Source organism: Physella acuta, unplaced genomic scaffold (assembly GCF_028476545.2).
Source record: "Physella acuta isolate Inbredline_101_S28 unplaced genomic scaffold, ASM2847654v3 ptg000897l, whole genome shotgun sequence".
NCBI lineage: Eukaryota > Metazoa > Mollusca > Gastropoda > Physidae > Physella > Physella acuta.
In genome coordinates this window covers 448,044-471,549 of record NW_026732414.1, presented here as the reverse complement: position 1 = coordinate 471,549, position 23,506 = coordinate 448,044, and the positions used below count along the sequence as shown (strand labels likewise).

Here is a 23,506-nt window from a genome sequence, read left to right as displayed (position 1 = left end):
GTTGATGAATTTAAAAATGACTTGTAAACATATGTATGTGTGTATTTTTATTTTGGTCTCATAAATTGGGAGCTTAAATTGTTAAGAGTTGCTTGACATTATTGACTTTCTACTGAATACAATTTTTAATTTCAATAAACTATAAACTTCCTATGGTGTAAGCACACACTAATGAAAAGAAAACAGACATTTCACCTTGGCTAATGGATGACCCCCTATGGCCTTCACCTTGACTCTAATAGATTCTGGGATGGCAGATGACTCCTCTAGCAGACGTAACATTTCTTGGGAGTCGGTCAACAATTTCAAAAGTTTGGATGAGGGTGACATCTGGGTTAGTTTATGTTCGGATGTCTGAAAATGTACATCACGCTTAAGGTAATGGGATGTCTGAAAATGTACATAAGGCTTAAGGTAATGGGGTGTCTGAAAATGTACATCAGGCTTAAGGTAATGGGGTGTCTGAAAATGTACATCAGGCTTAAGGTAATGGGGTGTCTGAAAATGTACATCAGGCTTAAGGTAATGGGGTGTCTGAAAATGTACATCAGGCTTAAGGTAATGGGGTGTCTGAAAATGTACATCAGGCTTAAGGTAATGGGGTGTCTGAAAATGTACATCAGGCTTAAGGTAATGGGGTGTCTGAAAATGTACATCAGGCTTAAGGTAATGGGGTGTCTGAAAATGTACATCAGGCTTAAGGTAATGGGGTGTCTGAAAATGTACATCAGGCTTAAGGTAATGGGGTGTCTGAAAATGTACATCAGGCTTAAGGTAATGGGGTGTCTGAAAATGTACATCAGGCTTAAGGTAATGGGGTGTCTGAAAATGTACATCAGGCTTAAGGTAATGGGGTGTCTGAAAATGTACATCAGGCTTAAGGTAATGGGGTGTCTGAAAATGTACATAAGGCTTAAGGTCATGGGGTGTCTGAAAATGTACATCAGGCTTAAGGTAATGGGGTGTCTGAAAATGTACATAAGGCTTAAGGTCATGGGGTGTCTGAAAATGTACATCAGGCTTAAGGTCATGGGGTGTCTGAAAATGTACATCAGGCTTAAGGTAATGGGGTGTCTGAAAATGTACATCAGGCTTAAGGTAATGGGATGTCTGAAAATGTACATCAGGCTTAAGGTAATGGGGTGTCTGAAAATGTACATCAGGCTTAAGGTAATGGGGTGTCTGAAAATGTACATCAGGCTTAAGGTAATGGGGTGTCTGAAAATGTACATAAGGCTTAAGGTCATGGGGTGTCTGAAAATGTACATCAGGCTTAAGGTCATGGGGTGTCTGAAAATGTACATCAGGCTTAAGGTAATGGGGTGTCTGAAAATGTACATCAGGCTTAAGGTAATGGGATGTCTGAAAATGTACATCAGGCTTAAGGTAATGGGGTGTCTGAAAATGTACATCAGGCTTAAGGTAATGGGGTGTCTGAAAATGTACATCAGGCTTAAGGTAATGGGGTGTCTGAAAATGTACATCAGGCTTAAGGTAATGGGGTGTCTGAAAATGTACATCAGGCTTAAGGTAATGGGGTGTCTGAAAATGTACATCAGGCTTAAGGTCATGGGGTGTCTGAAAATGTACATCAGGCTTAAGGTAATGGGGTGTCTGAAAATGTACATCAGGCTTAAGGTAATGGGGTGTCTGAAAATGTACATCAGGCTTAAGGTAATGGGGTGTCTGAAAATGTACATCAGGCTTAAGGTAATGGGGTGTCTGAAAATGTACATCAGGCTTAAGGTCATGGGGTGTCTGAAAATGTACATCAGGCTTAAGGTAATGGGGTGTCTGAAAATGTACATCAGGCTTAAGGTAATGGGATGTCTGAAAATGTACATCAGGCTTAAGGTAATGGGGTGTCTGAAAATGTACATCAGGCTTAAGGTAATGGGGTGTCTGAAAATGTACATCAGGCTTAAGGTAATGGGGTGTCTGAAAATGTACATCAGGCTTAAGGTAATGGGGTGTCTGAAAATGTACATCAGGCTTAAGGTAATGGGGTGTCTGAAAATGTACATCAGGCTTAAGGTAATGGGGTGTCTGAAAATGTACATAAGGCTTAAGGTAATGGGGTGTCTGAAAATGTACATCACGCTTAAGGTAATGGGGTGTCTGAAAATGTACATCAGGCTTAAGGTAATGGGGTGTCTGAAAATGTACATAAGGCTTAAGGTAATGGGGTGTCTGAAAATGTACATAAGGCTTAAGGTAATGGGGTGTCTGAAAATGTACATCACGCTTAAGGTAATGGGGTGTCTGAAAATGTACATAAGGCTTAAGGTAATGGGGTGTCTGAAAATGTACATCAGGCTTAAGGTAATGGGGTGTCTGAAAATGTACATCAGGCTTAAGGTAATGGGGTGTCTGAAAATGTACATCAGGCTTAAGGTAATGGGGTGTCTGAAAATGTACATCAGGCTTAAGGTAATGGGGTGTCTGAAAATGTACATCACGCTTAAGGTAATGGGGTGTCTGAAAATGTACATAAGGCTTAAGGTAATGGGGTGTCTGAAAATGTACATCAGGCTTAAGGTAATGGGGTGTCTGAAAATGTACATAAGGCTTAAGGTAATGGGGTGTCTGAAAATGTACATCACGCTTAAGGTAATGGGGTGTCTGAAAATGTACATCAGGCTTAAGGTAATGGGGTGTCTGAAAATGTACATAAGGCTTAAGGTAATGGGGTGTCTGAAAATGTACATCAGGCTTAAGGTAATGGGGTGTCTGAAAATGTACATCAGGCTTAAGGTAATGGGGTGTCTGAAAATGTACATCAGGCTTAAGGTAATGGGGTGTCTGAAAATGTACATCAGGCTTAAGGTAATGGGGTATCTGAAAATGTACATCAGGCTTAAGGTAATGGGGTGTCTGAAAATGTACATAAGGCTTAAGGTCATGGGGTGTCTGAAAATGTACATCAGGCTTAAGGTAATGGGGTGTCTGAAAATGTACATAAGGCTTAAGGTCATGGGGTGTCTGAAAATGTACATCAGGCTTAAGGTAATGGGGTGTCTGAAAATGTACATCAGGCTTAAGGTAATGGGGTGTCTGAAAATGTACATCAGGCTTAAGGTAATGGGGTGTCTGAAAATGTACATCAGGCTTAAGGTAATGGGGTGTCTGAAAATGTACATAAGGCTTAAGGTAATGGGGTGTCTGAAAATGTACATCAGGCTTAAGGTAATGGGGTGTCTGAAAATGTACATCAGGCTTAAGGTAATGGGGTGTCTGAAAATGTACATCAGGCTTAAGGTAATGGGAGGACTGAAAATGTACATCAGGCTTAAGGTAATGGGATGTCTGAAAATGTACATCAGGCTTAAGGTAATGGGGTGTCTGAAAATGTACATCAGGCTTAAGGTAATGGGGTGTCTGAAAATGTACATCAGGCTTAAGGTAATGGGAGGACTGAAAATGTACATCAGGCTTAAGGTAATGGGGTGTCTGAAAATGTACATCAGGCTTAAGGTAATGGGGTGTCTGAAAATGTACATCAGGCTTAAGGTAATGGGGTGTCTGAAAATGTACATCAGGCTTAAGGTAATGGGAGGACTGCTAGCCCAAAAGTCTTAAATCCTTGGGACTTCTGGGAGTTCTCTCAGCTCTGATGGGTACCTGACTCTACTCCACCTAGCTCTCATGGGTACCTGACTCTACTTCACCTAGCTCTGATGGGTACCTGACTGTACTCCACCTAGCTCTGATGGGTACCTGACTTGCATTAGGGAAGTTAAAGCTGGTTGGCTTAGAATTGATCAAACTATCCCGTTATAAGCAGAGGTAACAAAAACAGATGAACTCTACTTCATCTGCCCTTATAACTGCCAAGGTATGTTGACAGGTAAGAAATTATACTTCAGGTTATGTTGCAATAAATTCTGAAAAATATATTTTTTGGAGGCATGGCAGTTTAATTGAGATATTGAAATGAGGCGTGTGAAATAAAGATCAATGTATAGCAGTAGTCTGTGCATTTGACTCAAGAATGTAAATGTTGGATTGAGCCCTAGAATCAAGGGTGTCATCTTAAGAAATTAGGTTGAAATTTTCACTATAACAAAAGGAACTGATAACTTACCCATGATGCACTTTGGTTATTGCTATCTGCTGGATCAGCTAGAAAGGAGGATAATTTTTCAGAAAATTGGTCACTCCATTGGTCACTCCAGTCCTCTGGGTCCTGGTAGGACCAAGTTTCTGAATGTCCTACACTCTCACAGCTGTTACTCACACATTCACTGCGTTCTATAACTCTTTCACACACATGTAAACTGGGGGTTAAAACAGGCAAATTATTTGTACATTTATTGTTTGTTTCATTGATGGGAGGATATATCACAGATGAAGTTTGGTCCATAGTAGCTGCATGATGGTAATCAGGAATAAAGACAGAATCCTTTGTGTGGTGTTGATCAGGAATAAAGACAGAATCCTTTGTGTGGTGTTGATCAGGAATAAAGACAGAATCCTTTGTGTGGTGTTGATCAGGAATAAAGACAGAATCCTTTGTGTGGTGTTGATCAGGAATAAAGACAGAATCCTTTGTGTGGTGTTGATCAGGAATAAAGACAGAATCATTTGGCCTTCCTGGCAACTCAGTCACTTCACCTCTCAAGCTTCCTGTCAGCGTATCCAGATTTTTTCTCTCTAAGGGAAACTGATTTGTTGGTAAAAGATGTGTAGATTTGGCCTGACACTGTCCAGCTTTGGTCTTAGAAAGATAGTCATCCACAGCTCTAGACATGCTTGAAGGATGATGAGGCGGGCAGCAGTCCAAGGGTGCTGGACTAGAGTTTCTTGTGGCATCAGCCAGCAGGTCACCTGTCAAATGACCTACATCTCTGACAGGTATGTCTCGACCTGGTATCAACGTGCCGGACACAACACCGGCTGCCATGTTAACTGTCAGATGACAAGCTGCTACGTCACTTTCATCCAGCGTTAAGTTGTCAAATTCCAGTCTTCTAATGACAGGGTCTGCAGGTTGATGAGATTGACTGGAACCTGCGGCAGGTTGATGAGACTCACTGAAGCCTGCAGCAGGTTGATGAGATTCACTGAAGCCTATGTCCTTGGTGGATGGCGTAGTGCTGTCATATGATTGCTGACCCCACCTGTCACTGACTGTATCAGTGAATGCGCTGTGTAACTGGTGGTACTGCTGCATGTTGTTGGAGTTCTTGTTGCCATAGCTACAGGTGGATGCTGCCCTATCAGACTCCAGGTACCTGCTGACCAGCTGTTCCTCCAGACAGGCAGGCGGGGGCTTCTGACATGCTGGAGACAACTCTTTGCTGACCTCTGACCTATCGTTGTAGAGTTCAACTTGATCCTCATCCGACCTGATCCACTCATAGCGACGAGTTTTTTCAGAGAAGTGGATCTTTGACAAGTGCTTATAAAGTGACGGCTTTTTGGTGTTTGAAAAAGGCTTTAATGGCCCCGTGTTTTTTCTAACGGTTGAGTCATGTGACTTTCTAATATTTAAGTCTTCTTCAGTTGAAGAGCTTGTGCTCCTAGTTTCTGTGTAATAATAGTTGCGCTCAGTAGAGGAGGGTCCACCAGCTGACTGGCCCAGGTTGCGCTCAGTAGAGGAGGGTCCACCAGCTGACTGGCCCAGGTTGCGCTCAGTAGAGGAGGGTCCACCAGCTGACTGGCCCAGGTTGCGCTCAGTAGAGGAGGGTCCACCAGCTGACTGGCCCAGGTTGCGCTCAGTAGAGGAGGGTCCACCAGCTGACTGGCCCAGGTTGCGCTCAGTAGAGGAGGGTCCACCAGCTGACTGGCCCAGGTTGCGCTCAGTAGAGGAGGGTCCACCAGCTGACTGGCCCAGGCTGGGCTGGCTTAAGGGGGTCTCCCGCTCAGTGTCAGCGCTGGTGGATGGGTTGGAGAGTTTTTGCTTGGTCCCTACAGAAGGGTCAAGGTTCACACCCTCAGGGGCATTGAGACCATCAGGAGAGATCACATGCTGCGCAAGATGTCCTGATGTTTGCTGTGTGGCTTTGGTGATCTCCTTCTGGCTGCTGTTGTTGCTATGGCAATCAGCCTCTGATTGGCTGTTGCTATGACAACCAACATCGGACTGGCTGTCCTGAGACTTGTTGTTGTTGCAGTAGAGAGACAGGTAGGTGCCGACGTCAGAGGGAATGGCAGACAATTTACTGGCATAGGTTTGTTGTCCAAGGAAGGGGTCAACTTTAGGGGCCTTAAACCTGTAGGGGTCAAACCGGGAGCTGTCGGGGTAGCTGCGGCGCAGGTCAGAGCAGAAGCGGAGCTTGTCATCAAGCAAAGTGCTGCGGCCAGGCTTGTAGAGTTTCTGACAGTAGAGGGAGTCGCCCAGCCCATCAGAGCACGAGTAGATCCCGTGGCTCTTCAGCGTGTCGGGCTTGGAACTGCGGCGCTTGTAAGCTCTGGCAAACTCACAACAAGATTTGGACTTTTTCTGACACTTGCACACCTCCCTCTTCTCATCTACCTCTGAGCTGTTCTCGTCCTCGTCTGAGTATTCAACTGTGATTTTCATCTTTCCTTTCCGTGGAGGAAAGCCAGCAATTGGAGACTGGCTCTTGCGTCGTCGCCTCTTGTGCTGCTTGACTTCCTTGCTGCGGGGACAGTTCATGAGCACCATGGGGGAGACGTCCAGCCGCTCACTGACAGAAGACTTGTCAGTGGGTGGGGACAGCTGGTCCATGTAGGACACTTTCTTCACGGCCGTGTGCGACTTACTGGCCAGTTTCTTGGACGGTCTGTCTTTGAGCTCGTAGGAAGTGGAGGTCAGCTCACTTAGGTCCACAGTGGAAGGTCGTTCAACTTCCTTCCTTGAGACGGATGGTGACATCATGATCAGTGGCGAGGTGTTGCGGTCAATGGAGGCCTTCCTCTCCGTGGCATGAATGTAGCCAGGGACCATCATGGCGTCTGTGGCATGAATGTAGCCAGGGACCATCATGGCGTAGCTGGAAAGTTTTCTTGTCTCTATTTCCTCAGGTGTGTCTTCCAGCACTTTTTTCTTGCTTTTGGTCAGGCACAAACTAATTTCCCTATCAGGGGCTGATTGCTCGTCACTGTTGGAACTTTTGGCATGGCACTGGCAGCGGTGGGCGGGGCACCTGGCTTGTTTCTTTCTCTCCTTGGGCGAGCGGTTCTCTTTGCACACACAGCAAGTTCTCTTTTTTATCTCTGTAGATGATTTGCGGAGTGAACCATCTTGACTGGGACTTTTAGATTTTGCACAGGGTGACCTTCGCCCTGCAAGACCCTGCAGTTTTCTTGTTGTAGATGGGGAAGAGTGTTGGCGGACATCTTGACGCGATGTTATGTTGCCCTCGCTGTAATTGGGGATGTAAGATGGGGATGTATTTATGTCTCCATCTTGGTTTGAACGTTTGTGATCAGAAGTTTTAATGCCCTCGCTGTAGTTGGTGATGTAAGATGGAGAACTGTTTATGTCTCCATCTTGATTAGAATGTTTGTGATCAGAAGTTTTAATGCCGTCACTGTATTTGAGTATAGACGAGGAGGTGTGTACGACTCCATCTTGGTGTGAATGTTTGTGATCAGAGGGTTTATTGCGGTCACTGTATTTGGCTATAGACGAGGAGGTGTGTACGACTCCATCTTGGTGTGAATGTTTGTGATCAGAGGGTTTATTGCTGTCACTGTATTTGGCTATAGACGAGGAGGTGTGTACGACTCCATCTTGGTTTGAATGTTTGTGATCAGAGGGTTTATTGCTGTCACTGTATTTGGCTATAGACGAGGAGGTGTGTACGACTCCATCTTGGTGTGAATGTTTGTGATCAGAGGGTTTATTGCCATCACTGTATTTGGCTATAGACGAGGAGGTGTGTACGACTCCATCTTGGTGTGAATGTTTGTGATCAGAGGGTTTATTGCTGTCACTGTATTTGGCTATAGACGAGGAGGTGTGTACGACTCCATCTTGGTTTGAATGTTTGTGATCAGAGTTTTTTTTGCCCTGGCTGTATTTGTGTATGTAAGAAGGGGACACAGGTGGCTCATGACTGGGGCTTGTAGCTGGTGACTTGGTGGGTGGGGGGGAGGGGTTCCTTGCTGTTCCATACCCAGAGTCCTCGACCCTTCTGGCCACATCAGAGGAAACCTTTTCTACCCCACCCCCGGGGGAGTTTTGGGTGTCTTCATCTTCAGCACTGAAGCTGATTCTCTTCTCCACCCTGTCCTTTTTAAGAAAGCTGCTCCTCTTGGGGTTGGCCGGGGCATCCCACAAGTTTGACAAGCTTTTGAAGGAGGGTTTGTTGGGGTCGGATAAGGCTGATTTACGCCATGAGTTGGACGAACTTTTAGACTGCTGCTTGCTAAAATTCTCTTTCCCAATATGGCTGATATCTGTGGGTACATTTTAAAGAAGATTAAGATTAAAAAAATGTTAAAATGAATTTAGAATTTAGAAACAATGTCATCTTAGGTCAGACATCCTTAGAACAACACAACAACCAGAGATGGAATCAGTTACCATAGTAACACTTGTTCTATTTCTTAAAAATACAATCACCTCGCTTGAGTTCATGGCACATGCCATCACTGTCAGCTGGCGTCAAATCATCGTCAAATTTAGAGGGAGATGTCAGGTGGCTGGCGTCAGAAGATGATTCCGGACGCTGACAACTTTTACTGGCAACGGCCTTCTGCCCGACAGGCTTGTCCTTCTGTGGGCTGCATTTGCGAGTCAAGATGGGGGAGGTGGTCCTGGAGCGCGTCACTTTCTTCTTTGGCTTCTGGCTGGAGGTGGAGCGTGAGTCTGAGCTGCAACGTTTGTCTGTGGCGTTTCTAGAGATGTTCTCAGCATAGCTGGAGGACAGGCAGTTCCTGCCTCGAGATCTGTACCACACAAGCAAGAACAGAAACATACCGGTACAACATCAAGAAACATACCGGTACAACATCAAGAAATATACCGATACAATATCAAGAAACATACTGGTAAACATCAAGAAACATACTGGTACAACAATGAAATATACCGGTACAACATCAAGAAACATACTGATACAACATCAAGAAACATACTGGTACAACAATGAAATATACCGGTACAACATCAAGAAACATACTGGTACAACAATGAAATATACCGGTACAACATCAAGAAACATACTGATACAACATCAAGAAACATACTGAAATATACTGGTACAACATAAAGAAATATACTAGCATAACATCAAGAAACAATAACAAAAATTAAAAAGTACTTTTTTAAAATAACTAAATAACGCCACTTTCTTTATTCTAAAAGGATAAAGGACCTGATAAACTGCAGAAATAAAAAAATGTGTTACTGCTATGTATGGCTTCCAATGCTTCAAAACAGTTTTCGGGAACCAAAGTAATTTAAAAAAAAGAAATACATCACAAATCCTAGAAATAACTGGCTTCCTATCTAATAATTGGCTTATTTATCATGTAAGTAACTGGAATGCAGGTTAAATGGAGACCAAAATTGCCATGCCTTGCTTGCATCACACTGCCTTAGTACAAATTAAAGACTGTGGACTATAATGTACTGCCTACAAAGTTTATGTCTGTTTGCATATTTGACAAAAGAATAAGAAGAAAATATTGCATATGTTCACATTGCTAAACAAATGTTAAACTATTCAATGTCAAACTTATTTTCTCTCAGACTTGTGGAACAAATATGATAAATATTAACAATGGTAGAGTAAATGCATTTAATTCAATCATTTTTTACTGTTTTAAGGGTAAGAATAAGATTATGTAATTTTCAATGAACAGAGTTAAGTCTTTTGTGGCTAAATCAATATGAAAATTTATACACTCGGTCATTTTTAATTCTCTATTTTCCCTACCTTTCTTTGTTAAATAAATCTTTGAAAAATCCCCCTTTTTTGTCAAGAAATATCTACTTCAGCTTTTGATGACTACAACTAGGCATTTTTATTCTGATGACTACAACTAGACATTTTTATTTTGATGACTACAACTAGACATTTTTATTTTGATGACTACAACTAGACATTTTTATTTTGATGACTACAACTAGACATTTTTTATTCGCGGTAATTTCCCCTGTGAGTGACTACCATGTGTGATCAAAATTTTTCTTTCTTTGCATTTGATATCAAAATTTTTCTTTCTTTGCATTTGATATCAAAATCTTTCTTTCTTTGCATTTGATATCAAAATTTTTCTTTCTTTGCATTTGATATCAAAATTTTTCTTTCTTTGCATTTGATATCAAAATTTTTCTTTCTTTGCATTTGATATCAAAATTTTTCTTTCTTTGCATTTGATATCAAAATTTTTCTTTCTTTGCATTTGATATCAAAATTTTTCTTTCTTTGCATTTGATATCAAAATCTTTCTTTCTTTGCATTTGATATCAAAATCTTTCTTTCTTTGCATTTGATATCAAAATCTTTCTTTCTTTGCACTTGATTATGAAATATCAAGCTGTATTATGTAATGAATACTTTAAAAATGTATTTTTAAAATTCTGTTTTATTTGTAGACTAAAAAGTCATTTGATTATTAAATAGCAAGCTGTATTATATACATTTGTACTTTTAAAAACTATGAAATACAATTTTCTTTTGTAAACCAAACTGAGCTGATAACAAAAGTTTAACAAATGTTTAAAATAAAAAAACAATTTGTAAAAAAAGCATTACTAATTCCTTTGTTTCTATGTAGTAAATAGTTGACAATTAAATTGTTTCATTTTTATACCATGAACGAACTATTCCTAGTAACTGGCCTAGCCAAAAATCTAAAAAAATTAATGATGAGTTACCTTCCCTGCTGACTGTCATCTGACAGCTGAGTGGTGCTGCTGGTGATGGTGGCAACGTTGTGACAGCGCACCGTGTGGCAAGCAGAGATGGACAACTCTCCTGACCTCTCCGTCTGCACGTCCAGCTGCGTGTCACTTCCCAGCTGGCCCCTCCCCTGCTTCAACAGGTAGCTGCACTCACTCTCCTGGGGGCCCAGTCTATCTTTGTGGGAGCTGGTGGGTAGAGGAAATGTGTGGGGGCTGGTGGGTAGAGGAAATGTGTGGGAGCTGGTGGGTAGAGGAAATGTGTGGGGGCTGGTGGAAATGTGTGGGAGCTGGTGGGTAGAGGAAATGTGTGGGAGCTGGTGGGTAGAGGAAATGTGTGGGAGCTGGTGGGTAGAGGAAATGTGTGGGGGCTGGTGGAAATGTGTGGGAGCTGGTGGGTAGAGGAAATGTGTGGGAGCTGGTGGGTAGAGGAAATGTGTGGGAGCTGGTGGGTAGAGGAAATGTGTGGGAGCTGGTGGGTAGAGGAAATGTGTGGGAGCTGGTGGGTAGAGGAAATGTGTGGGGGCTGGTGGGTAGAGGAAATGTGTGGGAGCTGGTGGGTAGAGGAAATGTGTGGGAGCTGGTGGGTAGAGGAAATGTGTGGGAGCTGGTGGGTAGAGGAAATGTGTGGGAGCTGGTGGGTAGAGGAAATGTGTGGGAGCTGGTGGGTAGAGGAAATGTGTGGGAGCTGGTGGGTAGAGGAAATGTGTGGGGGCTGGTGGGTAGAGGAAATGTGTGGGGGCTGGTGGGTAGAGGAAATGTGTGGGGGCTGGTGGAAATGTGTGGGGGCTGGTGGGTAGAGGAAATGTGTGGGGGCTAGAGGAAATGTGTGGGGGCTGGTGGGTAGAGGAAATGTGTGGGGGCTGGTGGAAATGTGTGGGGGCTGGTGGGTAGAGGAAATGTGTGGGGGCTAGAGGAAATGTGTGGGAGCTTGGGAAAAGTTACCTCATATTTTTATCTCTCCTCTAAAGTTGCCTCACATTTTTTTCTCTCCTCTAACGTTACCTCAATTTTTTTTACCTCTCCTGTAAATTTACCTCATATTTTTATCTCTCCTCTAAAGTTACCTTATATTTTTATCTCTCCTCTAAAGTTACCTCATATTTTTATCTCTCCTCTAAAGTTACCTCATATTTTTATCTCTCCTCTAAAGTTACCTCATATTTTTATCTCTCCTCTAAAGTTACCTCATATTTTTATCTCTCCTATAAAGTTACCTTATATTTTTATCTCTCCTCTAAAGTTACCTCATATTTTTATCTATCCTCTACTCTAAACTTACCTCATATTTTTATCTCTCCTCTAAAGTTACCTTATATTTTTATCTCTCCTCTAAAGTTACCTCATATTTTTATCTATCCTCTACTCTAAACTTACCTCATATTTTTATCTCTCCTATAAAGTTACCTTATATTTTTATCTCTCCTCTAAAGTTACCTCATATTTTTATCTCTCCTCTAAAGTTACCTCATATTTTTATCTCTCCTCTAAAGTTACCTCATATTTTTATCTCTCCTATAAAGTTAACTTATATTTTTATCTCTCCTATAAAGTTACATTATATTTTTATCTCTCCTCTAAAGTTACCTTATATTTTTATCCCTCCTCTAAAGTTACCTTATATTTTTATCTCTCCTCTAAAGCTACCTCATATTTTTATCTCTCCTCTAAAGTTACCTCATATTTTTATCTATCCTCTACTCTAAACTTACCTCATATTTTTATCTCTCCTCTAAAGTTACCTCATATTTTTATCTCTCCGATACTTTTCTTCCCGTTTCACTTTTTCTTCCTCCACGCTGACCCAGCTTTTTTTCTCGTCTTTCTGTCTTTGATTTTCCTCAGTTTCCTTCTGCTTGGTCTCGTGAGCTTCACGTACACTCAGGTGGTACAACGTCAAGTCACGGTTTTGTCGATCATATAGCTACAGATAATTGATTACACTTGTCATTACACAGCTAACAATGATTGTGTCATTACACAGCTAACAATGATTGTGTCATTACACAGCTAACAATGATTGTGTCATTACACAGCTAACAATGATTGTGTCATTACACAGCTAACAATGATTGTGTCAGCTCCACAAAGACATTGACTGGCAAGCCAATTTTGGGAATAGGAGAGCAGTAGCAAAGGGCTAGGGTTAAAAATTTGTATTGCTGTCAAGTGTCTGAACCTACACAAATTGTATGCCATGTCCTTGGAACATTTTCAAGAATACACAATAAACTATTCAAGTAAAGGCTGACAAAACAATCTCTAGAAACAGATAAATACTTCAATGTGTTGCTATGGACCATCTGGTCTAAAAAGTCCTTCAATGTGTGCATGAGTGGATTTTAGCTTGTTGTCATACAAAATATAACAACATAACAAGCTGGTTAAGGTTATGTATCTATAGTGATTTCTCTATTAGATGAGGGTCATGTAAAAAGAACAACGCAAACGAAATACCTCGCGAATATTTTGAAGCTCCTGCATCGTTCTTTTGTGTTGTTTTCTCAGTGAGTACATCACCTCTTCCTTACACTTCTCCCTTTCACCTGTAACACCATTTGAAAATGTTAGTAAACTTTCACCTGTAAATTTACACCATTTGAAAATGTTAGTAAACTTTCACCTGTAAATTTACACCATTTGAAAATGTTAGTAAACTTTCACCAGTAAATTTACACCATTTGAAAATGTTAGTAAACTTTCACCAGTAAATTTACACCATTTGAAAATGTTAGTAAACTTTCACCAGTAAATTTACACCATTTGAAAATGTTAGTAAACTTTCACCTGTTAACTTACACCATTTGAAAATATTTAAATAGAAAACTTTCACCAGTAGAGGAGTTTATAAAATCCACAGCAGATATAGAACGTTTTTAAGTGTTTGAATTAGAACATTTTAAAATGTTTGAATTAGAATGTTTTTAAATGTTTAAATATTTCATTAGGTGAAGAAGTTTTTAAATGTTTGAATTAGAATGTTTTTAAATGTTCAAATATTTCATCAGGTGAAGAAGTTATTAAATGTTTGAATTATAATGTTTTTAAATGCTTGAATTAGAATGTTTTTAAATGCTTGAATTAGAATGTTTTTAAATGTTTGAATTAGAATGTTTTTAAATGTTTAAATTAGAATGTTTTTAAATGCTTGAATTAGAATGTTTTTAAATGTTTGAATTATAATGTTTTTAAATGTTTGAATAAGAATGTTTTTAAATGTTTGAATTAGAATGTTTTTAAATGCTTGAATTAGAATGTTTTTAAATGTTTGAATTAGAATGTTTTTAAATGTTTGAATTAGAATGTTTTTAAATGCTTGAATTAGAATGTTTTTAAATGTTTGAATTAGAATGTTTTTTAATGTTTGAATTAGAATGTTTTTAAATGTTTGAATTAGATTTAAATGTTTGAATTAGAATGTTTTTAAATGCTTGAATTAGAATGTTTTTAAATGTTTGAATTAGAATGTTTTTAAATGTTTGAATTAGAATGTTTTTAAATGTTTGAATTAGAATGTTTTTAAATGCTTGAATTAGAATGTTTTTAAATGTTTAAATTAGAATGTTTTTAAATGTTTGAATTAGAATGTTTTTAAATGTTTGAATGTTTCCTTTTTCAGAGTTTACATATAAACTTCTACTTCTATTACAATAAAGAAAAAAAAAGTAAAATTTTTATTATCTATAGTTGAAAAAGTTCGTTCTGAAATTTTGAATTAAAAAGCAAAACATGTATGTATGTAAAAAGACATACAATTTGTGTCGAGAATAAAAAGACTTACAACTGGTGATGAGAATAAAAAGACGTACAACTGGTAATGAGAATAAAAAGACTTACCACTTTTGAAGAGAATAAAAAGATGTACAAGATGATGAGAATAAAAAGACGTACAACTGGTGATGAGAATAAAAAGACGTACCACTTGTGATGAGAATAAAAAGACGTACAACTTGTGAAGAGAATAAAAAGACGTACAAGTTGATGTGAATAAAAAGATGTACAACTGGTGATGAGAATAAAAAGACGTACAAGATGATGAGAATAAAAAGATGTACAACTGGTGATGAGAATAAAAAGACGTACCACTTGTGAAGAGAATAAAAAGAAGTACAACTGGTGATGAGAATAAAAAGACGTACCACTTGTGAAGAGAATAAAAAGACGTACAAGATGATGAGAATAAAAAGACGTACAACTTGTGATGAGAATAAAAAGATGTACAACTGGTGATGAGAATAAAAAGACCTACAACTTGTGATGAGAATAAAAAGATGTACAACTGGTGATGAGAATAAAAAGACCTACAACTTGTGATGAGAATAAAAAGACGTACAACTTGTGATGAGAATAAAAAGATGTACAACTGGTGATGAGAATAAAAAGACGTACAACTGGTGATGAGAATAAAAAGACGTACCACTTGTGAAGAGAATAAAAAGACGTACAACTGGTGATGAGAATAAAAAGACGTACAAGTTGATGAGAATAAAAAGACGTACAACTGGTGATGAGAATAAAAAGACGTACAAGATGATGAGAATAAAAAGCCGTACAACTTGTGATGAGTATAAAAAGATGTACAACTGGTGATGAGAATAACAAGACGAACAACTTGTGATGAGAATAAAAAGACGTACAACTGGTGAAGAGAATAAAAAGACGTACAACTGGTGATGAGAATAAAAAGACATACAAGTTGATGAGAATAAAAAGACGTACAACTGGTGATGAGAATAAAAAGACGTACAAGATGATGAGAATAAAAAGATGTACAACTTGTGATGAAAATAAAAAGATGTACAACTGGTGATGAGAATAAAAAGACATACAACTTGTGATGAGAATAAAAAGACGTACAACTGGTGATGAGAATAAAAAGACGTACAACTGGTGATGAGAATAAAAAGATGTACAAAAGGTGATGAGAATAAAAAGACGTACAACTTGTGATGAGAATAAAAAGACGTACAACTGGTGATGAGAATAAAAAGACGTACAACTTGTGATGAGAATAAAAAGACGTACAAGATGATGAGAATAAAAAGATGTACAAAAGGTGATGAGAATAAAAAGACGTACAACTTGTGATGAGAATAAAAAGATGTACAACTGGTGATGAGAATAAAAAGACGTACAACTTGTGATGAGAATAAAAAGACGTACAAGATGATGAGAATAAAAAGACGTACAAGATGATGAGAATAAAAAGACGTACAACTGGTGATGAGAACAAAAAGACGTACAACTGGTGATGAGAATAAAAAGACGTACAACTTGTGAAGAGAATAAAAAGACGTACAAGTTGATGAGAATAAAAAGACGTACAACTTGTGATGAGAATAAAAAGACGTACAACTGGTGATGAGAATAAAAAGACGTACAACTGGTGATGAGAATAAAAAGACGTACAACTTGTGATGAGAATAAAAAGACGTACAAGATGATGAGAATAAAAAGACGTACAAGATGATGAGAATAAAAAGACGTACAACTGGTGATGAGAATAAAAAGACGTACAACTTGTGAAGAGAGCTTTCTGTAGAGCTATGGCCTGCTGCAGAGACTCGTGGAGTTGCTGTGTCATCTTCTGAATGTTCTCTTCTTTGATTGTCACTTCCTCTAGACATCAGGACATAAGTCAGTCTTGTTAGCACAGAATATTGAATCGACTTTAATCTGCCCACATTAGCTTTACCAATCAATTGGTCTGCCCACTATAATCTGCCCACTTAAATCTGCCCACTATAATCTGCCCACATTAGCTTTACCAATCAATTGGTCTGCCCACTATAATCTGCCCACTATAATCTTCCCACATTAGCTTTACCAATCAATTGGTCTGCCCACTTTAATCTGCCCACCTTACCAAACAGTTTGTCAGCGTCATCCTTAGCGTTGCAGTATTTTTTCTTCCAGGTGCCGGCCTCCGTGGAGAGGTTGAGGTTTTTTTCTTCCAGCTCATCACACCTGGCCTGCAGGAACTCAATGTGGTCCTTCATATTCTTCCACTCAGCTCGTCTCTCTGACAGCTGGCAGTCCTGCAACAGAGGTCAGTGTCAGATGGACAGTGGTCAGTGTCAGACAGCAGTCAGTGTCAGGTGGACAGTGGTCAGTATCAGATAGACAGTGGTCAGTGTCAGATGGACAGTGGTCAGATAGACAGTGGTCAGTGTCAGATAGACAGTGGTCAGTGTCAGATGGACAGTGGTCAGTGTCACCTAGACAGTGGTCAGTGTCAGACAGCTGTCAGTGTCAGATAGACAGTGGTCAGTGTCAGATAGACAGTGGTCAGTGTCAGATAGACAGTGGTCAGTGTCAGATAGACAGTGGTCAGTGTCAGATAGACAGTGGTCAGTGTCAGACAGCTGTCAGTGTCACATAAACAGTGGTTAGTGTCACATAAACAGTGGTTAGTGTCACATAAACAGTGGTTAGTGTCAGATAGACAGTGGTCAGTGTCAGATAGACAGTGGTCAACATGAGTGGCCAATATGAGCTGAACAAGCAAGTCAAGTTCTAGCCAAGTATTCATGCTTAACTTTAGTTCTATCAAGTCAAAGTTCTAGCCAAGTATTCGTGCTAAACTTTAGTTCTATGAAATCAAAGTTCTAGCCAAGTATTCATGCTAAACTTTAGTTCTATGAAATCAAAGTTCTAGCCAAGTATTCAAGCTAAACTTTAGTTCTATGAAATCAAAGTTCTAGCCAAGTATTCATGCTAAACTTGAGTTCTATCAAGTCAAGTTCTAGCCAAGTATTCATGCTAAACTTTAGTTCTATGAAATCAAAATTCTAGCCAAGTATTCATGCTAAACTTTAGTTCTATGAAATCAAAGTTCTAGCCAAGTATTCATGCTAAACTTTAGTTCTATGAAATCAAAGTTCTAGCCAAGTATTCATGCTAAACTTTAGTTCTATGAAATCAAAGTTCTAGCCAAGTATTCATGCTAAACTTTAGTTCTATGAAATCAAAGTTCTAGCCAAGTATTCAAGCTAAACTTGAGTTCTATGAAATCAAAGTTCTAGCCAAGTATTCATGCTAAACTTTAGTTCTATGAAATCAAAGTTCTAGCCAAGTATTCATGCTAAACTTTAGTTCTATCAAGTCAAAGTTCTAGCCAAGTATTCATGCTAAACTTGAGTTCTATCAAGTCAAAGTTCTAGACAAGTATTCAAGCTACTTTAGTTCTATGAAATCAAAGTTCTAGCCAAGTATTCGTGCTAAACTTTAGTTCTATGAAATCAAAGTTCTAGTCAAGAATTCATGCTAAACTTTAGTTCTATCAAGTCAAAGTTCTAGCCAAGTATTCGTGCTAAACTTTAGTTCTATCAAGTCAAAGTTCTAGACAAGTATTCATGCTAAACTTTAGTTCTATGAAATCAAAGTTCTAGCCAAGTATTCATGCTAAACTTTAGTTCTATGAAATCAAAGTTCTAGCCGGTAAACGGAAAAAAAGTCACAGGAAAAAAAACACAGAAAAAAAGTCACAGTTTTTGCTAGGAAAAAAAGTCACGGAAAAAAAGTCACAATGGAAAAATTTTATCGGAAAAAAAGTCACAGAAATAAAGTCACAGAAAAAAAGTCACACAAATCTTTTTAGAAATATTTTGATTTATTTGTTAAGAATTGTAAAATTGTGTATGTTTATTGTTGTGGGTTGTATTTTTTGATAGCTTAAATTATTTATAGACGTTAAAAGCATTATGGTTTATACAAATTGTAAGTAAAAATACTCTAAGATAATTTACACAACAATCTTAACTTTTGTTACAAATTTAGTTACATACGCGGTAGAAAAGTTAACTATAAAAGAAATGTAGGCACATCATTGTGTTTTGCATAGGTTTTGCTGTAGGCTATTCTATGGTCGGCCTCTCCTCAGTCGGCATTGTCCGAACATATTTTGTGTTGTTGACGTTTTGTGTCAATGACAGCCTTTGAACCTTGTCGGCTCTCTGTTTTGATCCTAAGTTTTGTTATGTAATGAGCGTGATAAATGTGGGCAGTAAAGGTGGTTGAACTAAGTATAACTATTGTTGCGATGAGTTTAGGGCAGTAATTCAGATGACCTTACCATTTCACGGTAATTTAATTTTAAAAAAAACACGATGAAAACCGTGGACATTCTATTAAATGCTATAAATATTATGTTTAGCATAATTACAATCTACATAATTCATACTAAATATTTTTAGATGAATTATAAAAATTACTATACGTATACAACCTACACACATTACATTACATTTAATTAATCCTAAGTTAATTTGCACTCTCTGAATATTTAATACATAAAAGTATTAACAAATCCCATGAAAATATATATTTGTGACTTTTTTTCTTGAGACTTTTTTTCCTGTGACTTTTTTTCCTGTGACTTTTTTTCTGTGTTTTTTTTTCCTGTGTTTTTTTTTCCTGTGACTTTTTTTCCTACAATCTTCTAGCCAAGTATTCATGCTAAACTTGAGTTCTATGAAATCAAAGTTCTAGCCAAGTATTCATGCTAAACTTTAGTTCTATCAAGTCAAAGTTCTAGCCAAGTATTCATGCTAAACTTTAGTTCTATCAAGTCAAAGTTCTAGCCAAGTATTCGTGCTAAACTTTAGTTCTATCAAGTCAAAGTTCTAGCCAAGTATTCATGCTAAACTTTAGTTCTATCAAGTCAAAGTTCTAGACAAGTATTCATGCTAAACTTTAGTTCTATGAAATCAAAGTTCTAGACAAGTATTCATGCTAAACTTGAGTTCTATGAAATCAAAGTTCTAGCCAAGTATTCAAGCTAAACTTTAGTTCTATCAAGTCAAAGTTCTAGCCAAGTATTCATGCTAAACTTTAGTTCTATCAAGTCAAAGTTCTAGCCAAGTATTCATGCTAAACTTTAGTTCTATCAAGTCAAAGTTCTAGCCAAGTATTCGTGCTAAACTTTAGTTCTATGAAATCAAAGTTCTAGACAAGTATTCATGCTAAACTTGAGTTCTATGAAATCAAAGTTCTAGCCAAGTATTCAAGCTAAACTTTAGTTCTATCAAGTCAAAGTTCTAGCCAAGTATTCATGCTAAACTTTAGTTCTATCAAGCATTAAGCATATATTAGGATCAACTGGTTGTCCTCACCTTTTCATCCATATCTTTTAGTAGCTCGGCTTCTCTTTCTTCCCAAGATTTACGTTCTGCCATCAAATCTTTGATAGTAGCATTCAGTGATTTATTCTGGAACTTTTTACACAAAAATATTTACGGAAAATAATATATTACTTTAAACAATAAATATTAATTTAAGAGAGATTTACAATTATTACATTTTAACCAATAAAAACCAATTTTATTTGATTTCTTTAGTTAATCTCAATATATTAATTTCAATATACCTTTATATATATATATATATATATATATATATATATATATATATATATATATATATATATATATATATATATATATAGATATAGATAGATAGATAGATATAAAATGTAAAGCATATTTACATAATTTAAGATGAGCAAATATTGAAAGTTGGACAGTATCTAAGCATGTACCTGGACCTCCCCCCCTCCCCCCCAGGGCCCTATCCTGCCACAGATAATACGGGTATAAATCGTGAGTAAAGAAACCTCCATCTCCTTGATGTAATGGGAGTTCTCCTTGATTCTCTCAGCCAGTTTCTCCATTTCATTCTGAGTCCTTTTAAATTCTTTGGCGTCCGCCTCCCTCTGCTCGTTGACTCGGGACATTTCCGCCAATGTTTCTTTCAGCTGCTGGTCATTGCTGATTAATTCATCTAATTAAGGGAAAAATATTTGTTCACATACAAGACAAATCTAATTGTTCACATACAAGACAAATCTAATCGTTCATATACAAGACAAATCATGCTTGCTACTGAACTGAGTTGCTGTGAATCACATTTTATGTTGGAATAAAGAAATAAGCAGCTAAACATTGGCAGCCACCCAAGTATTGAATCCTGTCTATATTGATGCAGCCAGCCAACTACGTATTCCTACCAGTGCTTGCAAAGATGAGAATATTTTGGTTACTGAATACCACAATGTGTAGAATTACTGATAAAAATAGTCAAAGTATTACAGGTACTCTATTTCTACAGAATTTTATTACTAACATCAAAATCTGGTGGCCCGGACCACGTAGAATAGAAGGACAACCCAAAATGTGGGGGCCCTGACCATATAGAATAGAAGGACAACCCAAAATGTGGGGGCCCTGACCATATAGAATAGAAGGACAACCCAAAATGTGGGGGCCCTGACCATATAGAATAGAAGGACAACCCAAAATGTGGGGGCCCTGACCATATAGAATAGGTATGAACAGGGTAATATTAAATCTGAGAGATTATGCCCCATGTAAGGATTATGCCCCATGTAAAGATTATGCCCCATGTAAGGATTATGCCCCATGTAAGGATTATGCCCCATGTAAGGATTACGCCCCATAAAACAGTGACCTTCAAGTGAGAGTGAGCTGACCTTGATAACTGTTGAGCCGTGACTGTAGCATCTGGAACTTGTCGCGCTCCACCTCCCATGCCTGTACCTGGCGCTGGTGTGAGGCCACCAGGTCGTTGAGCTCCTGGTCTCTGGTGCCCAGCTCTTCCATCAGGATCTGGATCTCATGGCGCTGTTTGTTGATGATGTCTTGCTCCAGGAATATGGCTGTGGACTATACACAGCAATATGGCTGGAGACTATACACAGCAATATGGCTGGAGACTATACACAGCAATATGGCTGTAGACTAGACACAGCAATATGGCTGGAGACTAGACAGACACAGCAATATGGCTGGAGACTAGACACAGCAATATGGCTGTAGACTAGACACAGCAATATGGCTGGAGACTAGACAGACACAGCAATATGGCTGGAGACTAGACACAGCAATATGGCTGGAGACTATACACAGCAATATGGCTGTAGACTAGACACAGCAATATGGCTGGAGACTAGACAGACACAGCAATATGGCTGGAGACTAGACACAGCAATATGGCTGTAGACTAGACACAACAATATGGCTGGAGACTAGACAGACACAGCAATATGGCTGGAGACTAGACACAGCAATATGGCTGTAGACTAGACACAGCAATATGGCTGGAGACTAGACAGACACAGCAATATGGCTGGAGACTAGACACAGCAATATAGCTGTAGACTAGACACAACAATATGGCTGTAGACTAGACACAGCAATATGGCTGGAGACTAGACACAACAATATGACTGTGGACTAGACACAGTAATATGGCTGTAGACTAGACACACTACAATATGGCTGTAGATTAGACACAGCAATATGGCTGTAGACTAGACACAGGAATATGGCTGGAGACTAGACACAGCAATATGGCTGTAGACTAGACACAGCAATATGGCTGTAGACTATACACAGCAATATGGATGGAGATTAGACATAGCAATATGGCTGTAGACAATACACAGCAATATGGCTGTAGACTAGACACAGACATATGGCTGGAGACTGGACACAGCAATATGGCTGTAGACTAGACACAGCAATATGGCTGTAGACTATACACAGCAATATGGCTGTAGACTATACACAGCAATATGGCTGTAGACTAGACACAGCAATATGGCTGGAGACAAGACACAGCAATATGGCTGGAGACTAGACAGACACAACAATATGGCTGTAGACTAGACACAGCTATATGGCTGTAGACTAGACACAGCAATATGACTTAAAACAGATGACTTGACCTACCCCAGGACTCCAGGATCCCGCCTCGTTATGGACGTACACGCTGTCTTGTCCCCCGTCCCCCCCATGGCTCGTCTTACTCTTGGGTGTGATGTACCTGGGGTTACTCTACAAGGTAATGGTTACATTTTAGCTAGTGGTGGGTACCTGGGGTTACTCTACAAGGTAATGGTTACACTTTAGCTAGTGGTGGGTGTGATGTACCTGGGGTTACTCTACAAGGTAATGGTTACATTTTAGCTAGTGGTGGGTGTGATGTACCTGGGGTTACTCTACAAGGTAATGGTTACATTTTAGCTAGTGGTGGGTGTGATGTGCCTGGGGTTACTCTACAAGGTAATGGTTACATTTTAGCTAGTGGTGGGTGTGATGTACCTGGGGTTACTCTACAAGGTAATGGTTACACTTTAGCTAGTGGTGGGTGTGATGTACCTGGGGTTACTCTACAAGGTAATGGTTACATTTTAGCTAGTGGTGGGTGTGATGTGCCTGGGGTTACTCTACAAGGTAATGGTTACATTTTAGCTAGTGGTGGGTGTGATGTACCTGGGGTTACTCTACAAGGTAATGGTCACATTTTAGCTAGTGGTGGGTGTGATGTACCTGGGGTTACTCTACAAGGTAATGGTTACACTTTAGCTAGTTGGTCAAACAGGTTTGAAGGGAACCAACTGTAGGTAGTTGGTCAAACAGGTTTGAAGGGAACCAACTGTAGGTAGTTGGTCAAACAGGTTTGAAGGGAACCAACTGTAGCTAGTTGGTCAAACAGGTTTGAAGGGAACCAACTGTAGCTAGTTGGTCAAACAGGTTTGAAGGGAACCAACTGTAGCTAGTTGGTCAAACAGGTTTGAAGGGAACCAACTGTAGGTAGTTGGTCAAACAGGTTTGAAGGGAACCAACTGTAGCTAGTTGGTCAAACAGGTTTGAAGGGAACCAA

The 23,506-nt window shown here is 39.1% G+C and overlaps 1 protein-coding gene across 2 annotated transcripts in view; it reads right to left on the bottom strand.

The window, feature by feature from the left end:
* The window catches only part of LOC131952976 (uncharacterized), a 35,603-nt gene that overhangs the window by 839 nt on the left and 11,258 nt on the right, over nucleotides 1-23,506 (bottom strand). The window contains exons 5-16 of one of the 2 annotated variants that reach the window (XM_059315938.1): nucleotides 22,573-22,677; nucleotides 21,312-21,504; nucleotides 20,436-20,602; nucleotides 19,936-20,037; nucleotides 16,689-16,860; nucleotides 16,340-16,441; nucleotides 13,280-13,368; nucleotides 12,565-12,746; nucleotides 10,799-11,011; nucleotides 8,537-8,862; nucleotides 4,085-8,370; nucleotides 196-354 (exon numbers count right to left, since the gene is read on the bottom strand). In XM_059315938.1, coding sequence (XP_059171921.1) covers nucleotides 196-354; nucleotides 4,085-8,370; nucleotides 8,537-8,862; nucleotides 10,799-11,011; nucleotides 12,565-12,746; nucleotides 13,280-13,368; nucleotides 16,340-16,441; nucleotides 16,689-16,860; nucleotides 19,936-20,037; nucleotides 20,436-20,602; nucleotides 21,312-21,504; nucleotides 22,573-22,677 — 6,096 coding nt within the window. The remainder of the gene's footprint in view (nucleotides 1-195; nucleotides 355-4,084; nucleotides 8,371-8,536; nucleotides 8,863-10,798; nucleotides 11,012-12,564; nucleotides 12,747-13,279; nucleotides 13,369-16,339; nucleotides 16,442-16,688; nucleotides 16,861-19,935; nucleotides 20,038-20,435; nucleotides 20,603-21,311; nucleotides 21,505-22,572; nucleotides 22,678-23,506) is intronic. The other variant, XM_059315939.1, reaches the window with a different exon arrangement.